The 12,704-nt window shown below is 44.8% G+C and overlaps 2 protein-coding genes across 7 annotated transcripts; one reads left to right on the top strand and one right to left on the bottom strand.

Moving 5' to 3' along the window:
- Positions 1 to 1,007: 1,007 nt before the first annotated feature.
- map2k4a (mitogen-activated protein kinase kinase 4a) lies at positions 1,008 to 9,654 on the bottom strand. Of its 5 annotated transcripts, XM_086175513.1 has the most exons (14): positions 9,531 to 9,654; positions 8,712 to 8,870; positions 7,678 to 7,713; positions 6,827 to 6,859; positions 5,188 to 5,290; positions 4,922 to 5,096; positions 4,648 to 4,767; positions 4,433 to 4,552; positions 4,303 to 4,354; positions 4,085 to 4,212; positions 2,350 to 2,427; positions 2,111 to 2,259; positions 1,974 to 2,019; positions 1,008 to 1,687 (listed from the first exon to the last, which is right to left on the bottom strand). In XM_086175513.1, exons 2-14 carry the CDS (start codon positions 8,854 to 8,856, stop codon positions 1,574 to 1,576), a joined length of 1,299 nt encoding a protein of 432 aa, XP_086031639.1. In that variant the 5' UTR covers positions 8,857 to 8,870; positions 9,531 to 9,654; the 3' UTR covers positions 1,008 to 1,573. The 5 variants fall into 5 exon arrangements, with proteins under 5 accessions (XP_086031639.1, XP_086031638.1, XP_086031640.1 ...); XM_086175512.1 differs by lacking the exon at positions 9,531 to 9,654 and having other exon boundaries at positions 8,712 to 8,945; XM_086175514.1 differs by lacking the exons at positions 6,827 to 6,859; positions 9,531 to 9,654 and having other exon boundaries at positions 8,712 to 8,945.
- On the top strand, positions 8,951 to 12,377 carry tmem220 (transmembrane protein 220). 2 transcript variants are annotated; one of them, XM_086175518.1, is made up of 7 exons: positions 8,951 to 9,600; positions 9,783 to 9,979; positions 10,056 to 10,085; positions 10,169 to 10,229; positions 11,196 to 11,319; positions 11,445 to 11,504; positions 12,010 to 12,377. In XM_086175518.1, exons 2-7 carry the CDS (start codon positions 9,875 to 9,877, stop codon positions 12,140 to 12,142), a joined length of 513 nt encoding a protein of 170 aa, XP_086031644.1. In that variant the 5' UTR covers positions 8,951 to 9,600; positions 9,783 to 9,874; the 3' UTR covers positions 12,143 to 12,377. The 2 variants fall into 2 exon arrangements, with proteins under 2 accessions (XP_086031644.1, XP_086031643.1); XM_086175517.1 differs by lacking the exon at positions 8,951 to 9,600 and having other exon boundaries at positions 9,640 to 9,979.
- The last annotated feature ends 327 nt before the right edge of the window (positions 12,378 to 12,704 follow it).

Below are 12,704 nucleotides of genomic sequence, written 5' to 3'. Positions count from 1 at the left end.
CTACCCATACCCCCCAAGGCAAAAGAGACCCACTTCAAAATTATGAATGACATCTACCCATCTAAGGAATTATTGAGGGTACGCTTTGAAATTGAAGATAATATTTGTACATTTTGTGAAGACAATATTGAGACCACAGGCCATATATTTTTCTCATGCGAAAAAGTACAGGGCTTTTGAGCTAAGACTCAAAAATTGGTTAAAGACAAATTTCCATCATCACCAGTTTCCTTCTCAAGAGATGATGTAACATTTGGTTGCTTTTAAGCAACAAAAGAGATGAACTATGTGTCTATGTTATTTCAGGCCTGGCCAAGTTCTTCATTAACAAAAACAGAATGCAAAACTGTTTCCCCAATTTTACGTTCCTTATAAACAATTTTGAATTATATAAAAAAATGGAAAATCCCCAAACTAAAAAATATACAGTTTGATGTCTGAGATTCCTTGTGAACCACCAAATTAAATACATATTGTATTCCTCTTGCAATTTTTTTTTTATTTTCTTTTTCTTCTAGCATTAAACATTTCTCACAAACCTTTAAAAAAAAAAAAAAAGGTACCGTCGGACGATGACCAAGACTCCAATGAATTTAGAAAAATGGTCTCTTTTTGCGCTGAGTATTAACTTACTATTAACATATATATGACAAACTTATTTTGTGCCTAAATAATAATAATAAAAATAATAATGCTGTCAATAAAATGTATAAAGAACAGTCAATATTCTGGAAATCCATACTTGCAAACTTGTGTTTTGTTGCCAACCGCCCAAAAATCTTTACACTATGGATCATAACATTAAAATTCAACTGCAGTAACTTCATTACCCATCAGTAGCGTAGTGTTTTTCAAGGAGAAAACTTGAATGTGTGTGTAATGATCAATGAACCAATCCAGAATGAGTCAACCTGCAGATTTCTACAGAAATAACTTTCACTTGGTTGCACTTGATGTTTTCTGAATCCGCAATTGAAATATTTACAAAAAAACACTCAAGTCTGGGGTGACATGATTCCTCTCTTTATTTATATCAGCATACTGTCCGCTGCACAGAGACTGGGCCGCACGGCCGACACGCCCACCCTGACCTTCTAAATCACGTGACACCCGCAGAAGCTAGCGACTCATCCAGATACCAAACACGATGCTTTCAACCATGTGCACAGAGGAGGTGGAACAATTCACAAAGCGCATGATTCCAGTAGGAGACTGTCCATAAATACCAGGTTCAAGTTAATTCAAGTCACTGAGAAGTGTCTGCATCCACACCAGAACATGGTCAATTCATTGACTGGTTGATTGACTGATTGATTGACCGATGGATTCAGATGCCATTATACTTATGTGCCTGTGCGTGTGTGTGTGTGTGTGTGAAGGAGAGAGAAACGAGAGTGTATTATATTAATACTATACAGACAGGAACCAGATCAACACCATTTTACGGCGTCACAATACGGGGGGGGGGGGTCCAGAACATTTACACAGGGATATTTGTCTGTTTCTTTTTCTTTTTTCTTGTGAAATGTCTTTATGGTTAGACATCAGCGCGTGTTTTCCTCTCCAACCGCTGTCAGTCCATGTACATAGGTGAGCTTGGCGAGGCAGGCATCTGATCCAGAAGCCTGCAGACGTAACCGGCGACGTCCACCGAGCGTTCTTCGTACATCTGGATGAACGGGTCCTTCTGGACAGCCAGAAAAAGAACAAGAAAGGAAGATGACCTCAACACACAGGCAAGCAGATTTCAGGTACTTCCATTCACTCTTGATCTGAGATGATATTGATTTGCAAGTGAAAAGATGTCTCTAGTGCTGGGGCTGATTATTACATGCAAACAAGAAAATGATAAAAATATGTGTTCCAGAAGATTCATATTTATAGATATGTGATCATTTTCTCTCCTTCTAAAGACTGCCAAAGACGAGTTGTGTAAAAAAAACAAACAAAAACAAACAAACAAATAAACTCACCAGCAGCTCCTTGTACTTTGGCCTTTTCGACTCGTCCTTTGTAAGGCTTCAAAGAAAAGGAAACAAGCGTTACGGCCGTGGCATTTGACCACCGGGGTGAAGGGCCTGGAATAGCTAGAGAACGGTCGGGTCCTCACCACACGTTGACGAAGGCGATGAATTTGGGCGAGAAGCGTCTTTCTTCTGAGTTGCTGAGCTGCGGCGGGTCTCCCCGGACCACCTGGGTCAGCTGGTCGAAAACGCTGTTCCACTTCGGGTACGGGAACGTCCCTGTGGCCAGCTCGTACTGCGGGAAAACACAGAACTCACAGACTGTAAACGGAACCGAGATTTGAGACGTCCACAAATTATAATGAGGATGATGTCCGAGACTGACCAGCGTGATCCCCAGACTCCAGACGTCGGAACGCACATCGTAGCCCTGCCGGGACGCGCTAGGGTCTATCCTCTCGGGCTGGGGACAAAGCGGGATGAGAGACGATAAAACAACACAGTGGTACTGGAGGATGAAAACTTCTAATACCAACGGTCACTAATCTTTATTAACCTATTAATAAATATTTAAACCACTGCAGTTACGGGATTTTGTGAGGGCAAAGGACCACAATCGCCCTTTGTTCTGCAAACTACTAGACTATAAACAGCAACTTCATGGAGTTAAATGTGTTGAAGACTGTGAAACACACACACACACACACACACACACACACACACACACACACACGCTATGTGAACAGTGAGGCATTGGTGGACGTGTCTTCACCTGCGTGGTGAGACGCCATCAGGTTCCTCATTCCTTCCCCTCTTCCCAGACAGATTTCATCAAAAAATACATCCTCTCTGCCTCGAAGAATTGTGTCAGGGGATTGTCTGTGTGTGTTGTGTGTGTGTGTGTGTGTTGTGGGTCGCCCATTCACAGGCCTGAATTAGCGACTGATGTCACAGGGCAACCCGTGCTGCTGGGAGCTGGATTACATTGCAGTGTCCTTACTCTGACGTCACAGCCGCAAACCAGCGGAGACGATTCATTCATTCAGTCATTCAGTCATTATCTATACTGGATTTCTTCCACACTGCCTTGAATACAGCCGTGTTTCCACACCGTGACACCGTTCTCTCAATGTCACTGCGCCCGCTGCCAGCACACGCGGTCTCACACCTGGCAGGCAACGGTGCAAAACCCCAGCTGGGATTCCTGAGCTGTGAGCTCAGCCGGAGCAGGAACCTCCAAGGTGCGGCGGTCCCGCTCATGAATGAATCCTCGGCCTTTCTATGTGTATGTGTGTGCGTGTGTGTTTGTGTGTGTGTGTGTGTGTGAATAGTTCCTCTCCAAATTTAGCATGGAAAGTGCAGCGGGGTGCAGGAGGAGACTCCCCTCTGCCCTGGGATGACGTCATCGTGACCCCCCCGGACAGAAAATAACCTCCTGACAGTGAGATCACCATCCCCAAGACCAGATTGGCAGTTGGGTGAGATGACGAAGGTGCAGCCAAGTGACTAGGGGATTATTGGATTGACAGGTAACTAATAAGGAATAGGTTACTAACTTTTCCAAAACGTTACGTGTAAAAACATCTTTGTGGTTGAAGTGGAATAGTGTTACAGTTGAATGAAAGCAAGATAAAAACATAAATCAGTTAAAAATAATCTACAAAACACACTTTTTAAATAATTAAAAGGATGAAGATGAAGCTGTTGCAAAATGTAAATAACTTTGGGTAGGCATATATATATATATATATATATATATATATGTGTGTGTGTGTGTACTTCTGCCTGCTCCACCTCTGCCTGAGTGTGAAAAACACAGAATATTGTAAACGATTGATTGTTGTTTGAAATAAATTGTTTGAAATAAAAAAAAAAGGGAAAAAAAAAACTATTTTTTTTGGTTTCACCGGAAATCAAAAACAATGGATTTTTATCAAAACGTATTTGTAATATTTTATTGTTTTGAAAATTAAAATGAGGATCGTGGAAGCGACTGCTAAAGTTGGATGGAGAGATGAGATCAAGTCGACAGGAGGAGCGAATAGCAACCGGACATCCCCTGAATAAAATGGGGAAGCGGACTGATCCTGGTACGCAAAGGTGACGTGCACTGTACTCACAGCCATGTAGGGTCTGCACCCGGCATCCCTGGTTTTAGCGATGGAGTCAACCAGCTGCCCGCTGATGCCGAAGTCGCACAGCTTGATGTTTCCATTTCTGTCCAGGAGTATGTTGGACGGCTTGATGTCTGTGAGCGAGCGGAGAGAAAACGCACCATGAAAAAACCCGCGTGCCCCCAACGCCGCCACCCTCTCTCAAAATGAATGCTGTCTCATACCTCTGTGTATTATTTTCAAGTTTTCCTTTAAGTGGTTAAGTGCTTTCACAGTCTGAAATGTGGAAAAATAAATCATTAAATTCCACACGGTGGGGAATTTGGATTACTTTTAAAAACAATAAGTACTTACTGCTAATGTTATTTTTCCTAGTATTTCTTCTGGAATCACGTCTTCTAACAAGCAATACACAAATTTGTAAAATTTGTCTAAGGAGGTAGCCATGAGTTCCATACAAATCCAACAGTCACCCTGGGGGGAAAAAAAAAAACATAAGTCACAGCCTGATACAGGTTTTAGCTCGAGAATTGGTTCAAAGGAGTGAAAAAACAAGACGAAACAGTCACCTCTCGGAAGAGGGCGCCGTAAAACTGCACGATGTAGGGGCAGTCGCTGCTTCTCATCACCACATCCAGGTCCATCAGCAGCTGCTTCTGCTCCTTCTCGTCCACCGTTGACCGGATTCGCTGCGGGGGCAAAAGGTCACGATTCGTACCGGTCAGGACACCTGTCACGCCGTCTCTCTCACGCCGCAACATTCAGCTGATAATTACATTTACGAATGCTAGCTTTTTGAGCATGAGCCGTCCGTCACCGTGGTGTGCGCGGAGAGACCCTCACCTTCACCGCCATGATCTGGTTGCTCGGCTTGTGCACCATCTTGTTGACGGAGCCGTACGCCCCCCGGCCGATCTCGCCCAGATCCTTCAGGTCTTCGGCGGTGAAATCCCAGTGCTGCTCCGGAGAGATCTTCAACTTTCCCGACGACTCGATGCTGTGCGTCCTTAGCCGCTCTCTACAAAACGGAGGTGGGCGGGGGGGGGGGCAAACAGGGGTGACTGACAGGAAGGATCCGGGAACTTGGAGCGGCTGAGATTTTTACTCACATGTGCGGGTTCTGAAAGGGCGGCCCCACCGTGTTCAGCGTGAACCGGGTGGCGGGTTTGATGGGAGGGTTGGCAAAGTTGAACTTCAGGGCTTTGCGTTTACCTGAGAAAGGGGAAAAACAAACAAAAAAAAAACACAAGAAAGAGGGGTCAGAAGACAAAGAACCAAGGAAAGGGGGCAGGGGGGTCAGGAACAAGTGAAGCTGTCACTAAGGGAGTGGGATGGGGGTGGCAGGAGGGTCGAACCTGTGACTGTCATGCTGTCAGCACAGGGGGGACAAAACCACACTAACACACACGCACACACACACACACAAATGCACACTAACACGGACGGTTCCAACACTCACGACTGGAATCCTTTCACCACCACCACTCCCCCCACAGGAACTCCTCCATTTCAATTTCCCTTCACTTGGGTATGAACACAAAAAGACTCATCGCGTCAAAAAAAGGACCTTATATTTGAATATCCGTGTCAACTAACCTAATTTGGACTTTTTTAGCTACTCTGTTTTGCCTTTTTTTTTTATTCCAGTGCACCAGGGGAAGCAGTCTGGGTGGGGCCAATTTTGGATATATATGATATTCTGATTTGTCACAAGGAAATTCCTTAAAAATATACAAACACGTTAAAAACTTTGGATGAATACTGACAGGATGTGACCAGTCCTGTGGACCTGATGATTGACAGTTCTTGCTTACCGATGCTAAAATAAAGACAGTGCCTGAGTGATGAACGTCTCCAAAAAATAGAAAACTGAAACACTGGTTTTCTTACGAAGAGACCCTCCGCTTCCACTTTCAGACTTCCAGTGAACACCTCCAGTCTCATAACAACTTCCTGCAGGAACAGAAACGCAACCTGCTGCTCTCGACAGCAAACACCTACGCTCTTGATGCAGACACACGAGGGTGGCATTGAAACACGCTCCTCAAGGCCAACATTCGCTCTGCTTCAAAACCTCACGTCAAGAATGTATGTACTCCGGTTCTGATGATGCGTGGAAAACGTGGCAACGTGCGTAGGGAGCACGCATCCAGAAGAACAAAAAAAAAAAAAAAAGATGGTTAAGAGGAGCTGCTAGTTAGTCATGCACGCCAGGCGGCGCTCCCACTCGGAGCCGGTTCAGCAGAACTCCTCCGGCTGACGGAGGAGGTTCCGGGCTTGTGCCTGTGACATTTCAGAGCCCGACTGAAGAAGCGATCCTGTACCAAAGGACCGATCGTGATATCCGGTTAGACACTGTGAAAGATCAGATGGTTGATAGATCAACATACTCAGCTTGACTCTCAGCCCTGATGTCTCTATTTATTTACAAGACTCTAAATGAGTTGAAAATGACCAGCTGTGGATCCGGGGGACTGGAAACTGTGTGCAAGTTTTGAAAATAAGTATCAGAAATATGAAGCTTGTGAGAAATCTGCTCAACGCAGGCATTTTTTTTTGGCAACATTTTTTTTTTCATTGTCACATTGTCGGCTATGGCGGCACAAGACTGGTGGAACCCCCCCACCCGGATGTAGATTAGTAGGAAACCGCAAGACGGCCTCCCCGTCCCGTGCTGGGCTCTCAGGCGGAACACGGGACACAGAGGACGATAACGGGCGGCGCCGACACAGAAGAGGGTTGGCTTACTCTGCGGAGCTCCAGACAGGTTTATCTGAAACCCTGGAGGTGAGAAGACAGCTTTTTATTTTCTTCACATTTCACCTTCAAAACGGCCAACGGTGTTATTTTCCCACTCGGACGGCGTTAGCAGCCTCGACAAAGACCGTTATTTACGGCTTCACCCGGTAACGGCGGAGGAAGGACGGGTTAGGGGACAACGAAACTGATGTCAAGTGACACATCGCAGAAACCAGCCTTGCCGTGTTGAACTGTCAATCATGCCCAAACAGGTTAAAGGCACCATCTGGGGAACGGGGCGGGTGGAGTGGGGGGGTTGCCATGCACATGCACTCATGATGAAACATGTCGCTGACAGAAGCGATGAGCTGCGGGTGCGAGAGGGGGGCGGAGGGAACAGATGTTTGTTCTCGGGCAGCTCACCGTCATTGGCGTCAGGAGTTAGGAAGGTTAGGAAGCGGAGGGGAGGGGGGGTCAAATACAAAGGCGAGAGACCAGAATTACAACACGTGATTTAAGAGCTGTGCAATTAAGTAATCTGAGATGAATTAATAAAAAAAAAACAGAAAAAACAAAACCCTAGAAATGTTTTTTTTGTAGTACACACAAGTGATTGTGTGAGTCACATATCAAGGAATGTACAGGTACATCTAGTTATAGCTAACATTTAGAAGGGTTTAAAGGAGTTCATCCATCCCATACAAATTCACATGCAGTAAATCCGTTTATACTGAGGGATCATCTCATGTGGAAAAAAAAAAAAAAAAAAAATCACACACAAAGAGTCAGACTTCATCTGACATATCTGAATATCTAACAGCGGTTCCGGATTGAAATATTCCGTTGAAATGTGCGGGTACCTGTTTCACTCTGACATCTCCAGCAGGTGTTTGAGTCTGAAAAGTTAAAAACGAGACAGGATTTGAGCAGTGAAAGAAAAAAAAATTATAGCAAGGAGCTGACAAGAGGTGGGAACTGGAACGCCGATTCACAGATCCTTGAAATTAAGGCCGAGGCCTTCAACTTAGTTGTCTCCATAGTCTGCCGGATACATAAGAAATATTCGGCTCAGAGTTTGTTGAACAAGCGTCTGTGAATCTGCAGGAAAATGGTTTTAATGCAGGACGCTGCAGCCAGAATCTCTCACCGCGTGATGGATTAATAGAAGTTAGCCATTTTGACTGTGACATCTGTCGTTGGATTGAGTTGAATTTCAAACAGGAATCAGATCATCAAGCCCCATCAGAGGTATTTAACACTCCCTCTATCGGTGTCCCGTATTGATCCCGCACAACATGAATCACCCGTTGACACCTGGCAAGCCACGGAGGTGGTGTGATCACGGGTGGAGGTCGAAGTGTTCGTGGCGTCACGTCGAGTGATCACATCCGCCCGAACTCGGATGGCCGAGGGGAGCGAGATGCCTGATTTAGCCGTAACACACGTCATGAATGCCGGGGGGTTGGGGATGGAGGGGGGGGGGGGTTATAATTCAAATGGATGATGTCACATCGATTACATGTGCACGGAAAAGCGATTGAAAGATTGCAAATTGGGGATCGTTCGGATGTTTATCAGCGACACGGAGGGGGGATTTGTTTCTAAGGGAAGAAAGATCAGCCAAAAGAAACTGATTAACTGCTGTCCTTGAAGGACATGCGAGCAGAGCCTTTGCGTCTTTTTAATATTCTTCTCCAACCGATGGTGTCGAAAATGATCAGGTGGCTCCTCCTGGAACCCCCCGATCCGTTCCCACCTCCCCGATCTCCCGGGGGGAGTAGGTTCAGTTCCCGGTAGTAGCCTGGGCACTCGCACGGCTAACCCGGCTAACAGCCACCTTCGCGGCGGACAGGATACCCGCAGCCTCCCCCTCCCGTCCCCCCCGGGCTCTTACCCTGCATGCTGCTCAGCGTGGTGATGTGCTGGGGCTGCTGCTGCTGCTGGTGGTGGTGGTGCGCCGCTGGCGCCGCGTTGTTGTTGCCGCCGCCGGGCGCCGTTGAGTTGTTGGGACTCGCCATTGTTGTGTGTTTGAATTCCATGAGCAGCGCCGGGGCTGCGGTGCGGAGACTTCGGCTTCAAACCCCCGCGGGTCGGAACAATCGCCGCCTTCCCCGCCCACCCGCCCCCCGCTGCGACAGCTTCACGCCGCGATGCGACAGTGGAACGCACGGTCAATGAGTCAGATTAATCCGGAGCCCCGGGGTTCTGTCGGGAGCTACGTGTGTAGTGACGTCCACAAAAACAAACATCCAGCTAAGCTAGGCTAACGACGCTAGCTAGCAGCGCTAGCCAAGACGCAATCAGCTGACCGGGTGACACTGACATCTCAACACCCACAAGCAAGCTAGCGACGCCGGGTCGCCGCAAAATGTTTTTTTGATATAAAATGTAACAAAAACCGAATTTTAATCAAACACAGATAAGGTGAAAATGTACTGACTAAATTAGCCATAATAATAATACATTTTTGATACTGACAACATCATATCGCTTCTTATCGTAAAGATGGAAATTAGCTTGGAGCTATATCTGGCATGGAAGCCTAATGCGGGAGGCTTACTGCTCTCTCTTAGCCATTCAATGACAGTATAAAATAATGCAATGTAATACAAGGTTTCAGACTAAAAATAATAATAATATTTTGACATTTATCTTTTTAAATCAAAACACATCTTTGTTAATTTTAAAAAGTATTTTGTGTAGGTATACTCACTTATGTTGTTTTGATGGGGACTGCAGTGGTTTTTGCTGGGTTAGCTCGTTTCTGATTCCGGGCCAGCCAGGTAAGATTACGTACGAAAGGTAAACTCCACTTTGAAAGTCACAGACAACTTTATTTACACTAAATCACGAACTCGAGCACTTTTATGTCAGATTGTTGACGCACGGTTGATATGCATGCCAGCTGTAGAGAAAGAATTGAGTTTATTGCGCAGCAAAAAAAAAAAATACATGTGTTCCGCAGACATACCGGTGACCATATCAAGCGGACCCATGCTGGGTTTTTTTTGATGACGTCATCACACCCGGGGCGGGCAAGGGAACTGCTGGAAAACGATGGGAGAACTTTGTGCAGGAAACACTAAAACATGGCTCGTCGTTATTTGGCAGGCGTGCAACGTTTTCATGACGTTATTCTTTGCTCTTGCAACATATGTGCAGGTGAGAGTTCGTTGATATCCAGGACTATTAATCTACCTGTGATCCGTAACCTCTGAACTGTGTCTCGGCCTCTCAGATCAATGACCCGGACGCGGGATTGTGGATGGTAAGAACATGTGGTTCCGTGTTTTGTTTAGTTTTTTCGGACGTTACACGCGTCTCTGTGTTCACGCCGTATTTGTCTTGCAGGTGGGTTACGGTCTCCCCGCCGTCCTGTGCGCGTTTATCGGCCTCAACCCCCAGGTGACAGGTAGTGACAAAACCAAATATGAAAAAAATTTAAGGGAATCACATGTAATCAGAAAATGTAGTTTTCTCTCCTTAACGACAGTAAACTCACTTGGTTTTCAATCTTCCATTTCGTTTAATCGCAACAGCGCCACTAGGTGGTCAATCAATGAAATTACACCCCCATGCATCATCTACTTTTGTCTCTTCCTTTGTAAGATTCAAGATTCAAAGTGTTTATTATCATATTTACAGTCTGGAAACGTGTTAGTTTCACATTACCGTCCAGATACGTGTTATACTTTAAGATTTTAAATTAAGTAGATTTTTAATTATTCTCACAAGAAAACCTCAGTCGTGCAAATTCAACTAAATCCCAACCGGTGCACCACGACATGGCTAAGTGGACCATTTGTACTGTTCTAAATAATAAAGATGTGCTTAAGGGGGCTAATGTGGCTAAAGGAATCACCATTTTAACGTCATTTTAAATATGTATGCTTTTTGGGCTGGAAAACAGATCGATGGGATTTGTATTCAAATTAATTGGGTTTGCGAACAGAGTGAACAAATGATTTAAATTCATAGGCTGAGGTGCCGCTGTATACTTTAGCATGGGTTTCTGCTTTCTACAAATGACGAGGTTGCCCGAGGTTACAATACATTCCTCCATTGCACTGGGCTTGTGAGACAGACCAAAACAAATGTTAAATAAACATGCACATGGATGCCTTTTGTTTTGTGGAGTCGATAAAACCCCATTAAATGAAACAGCAAACTATTTAGAAGGGACACAATGGCTCCCGAATCTAAAGCTGGTGCAGTAGCACCATTATGTGGCCAGATGAAAAACGACAGCTACTTAATCGGTGAAGTTAAGTATGCGTATATGTATGTATATATAGTATATGAGCTTGAAGCAGTAAAAGTCTTCCACAGTCCTCTCTGTATGCTTTGAGAATCACTGCTGTTACTTGATTTGTTGTAGAGACTTTGCCCTGGAGGCGTCTGGCTGACCTCTATGTGATGATCAGCAGTGCCGTCATCACCATGTTGGGGTGGACGCTCTACAAAGCAGAGATTAGGGACATCTTCCAGCAGGAGGAGGGCAGGTAAACAAAAAAAAAAAAGTAGTGTTTGTAAATTCATTGATTGAAAAAGGCGTGGAACCAGCTGAGGGAAAACGCTGGGTCGTGGCCCCTGATGTGGTCTACCTTTTCCTTTTTTTCTTATTTAGAGAGTTTTCCGGTCTCTTGTTGACTGTGGTATGGCTCTTCCTGTGTCGCCACTCTGGAAGGTAAATGAAAATTTTCTCTAATTAATTATTGTCACAAAAACAATACATACATTGATTAATTCACATCTGAATTAATTCAATACATTTGTCCTCGACATTGAAAGAATAAATTCATGGTCCAAAAAGGACAAGATGATCCCCTCTTGTAAAATTACATATCCTTCTTTTGCATGTGTGTTTTTTCTCAGTAACATTAGGTTTATTTTTCATGTATTAAAAGCTAATTGGACTTGAGTGAATCTGGCTTGATTAAGGGATCGTTATTATTTGGATAAAATTACATTATACTTCTGGCCTCCATCTCAAACTGCTCCGTCAAACAAAACCTGCATTTTCCACAATTTTGCACAAAGTTAGGTTGCCATCAACTGTACCATATTTTAGTGCACCTCCCACATGAGGTTGCATACTAGTGTCTGTGGGTTCTTCTCTTCAACTTTGTAACAAGATAAATTCAAAGAACTGCCTTTCTATTTCTCTGTGACTGTGCCGCGATGCTGGACAGGGCTCCGGTGGGGATGCTCCGAGTGTCCACGGCTGCTGCCATCACAGCCTTTCCCTTCGTGGCCTGGATTTACTACTACGTCCATCAGGAGCTGAGGACGAACTGGCCCTCACATTGTAAAACTGCCCTTTGAAAGACTGACAGCGGCCTGAATGAATAGAGTGGCACAGTATTCTGGATCAGTCGCATAACACTTCTTATCCACTAGAAGGATTTTTATTTCCTGGTCTGTTGAAAGGTGTCATTATTCTCTCAAGAGTGCAATTGATTTTGTATTGATAATTTTTGATAGAAAGAAATATAATAACAGTGGAATCCAGTGTTTGTATACTACTTGAAAATGTGACTGAATAAAAGCATATTTCTGATTTACTTTTTGGAGTACCCATACTAAAACAGTCTACTTGGCCTTGGATGTCTCACCCTGACCTAAAAACAATGATGTATAGCCTTCTGTCTATGGCCTAGAACTTCTTCTCCTCTCAGCTTTTCCCTTCAGGGTTCACTACAGTGAATCAACCTTCTCCATCTAACCCTATTCTCTGTATCCTCCTCTCTCACACCAACTACCTTCATATCCTCTCTCACTACATCCATAGATCTCCTTGGTCTTCCTTTAGACCTCCAATTCCAGCATCCGTCTACCGATACATTCACTCTCCCTCCTCTGTACATGACCCAACCATCTCAGTCTG

The sequence above is a fragment of the Fistularia commersonii genome, chromosome 28 (genome assembly GCF_037954325.1).
Source record: "Fistularia commersonii isolate RoL2024-O1a breed Wild chromosome 28, RoL_Fcom_v1.0, whole genome shotgun sequence".
In the NCBI taxonomy this organism is placed as follows: domain Eukaryota; kingdom Metazoa; phylum Chordata; class Actinopteri; order Syngnathiformes; family Fistulariidae; genus Fistularia; species Fistularia commersonii.
The sequence above is the reverse complement of the archived record's forward strand: the minus strand, read 5'-3'. Positions and strand labels throughout refer to the sequence as shown.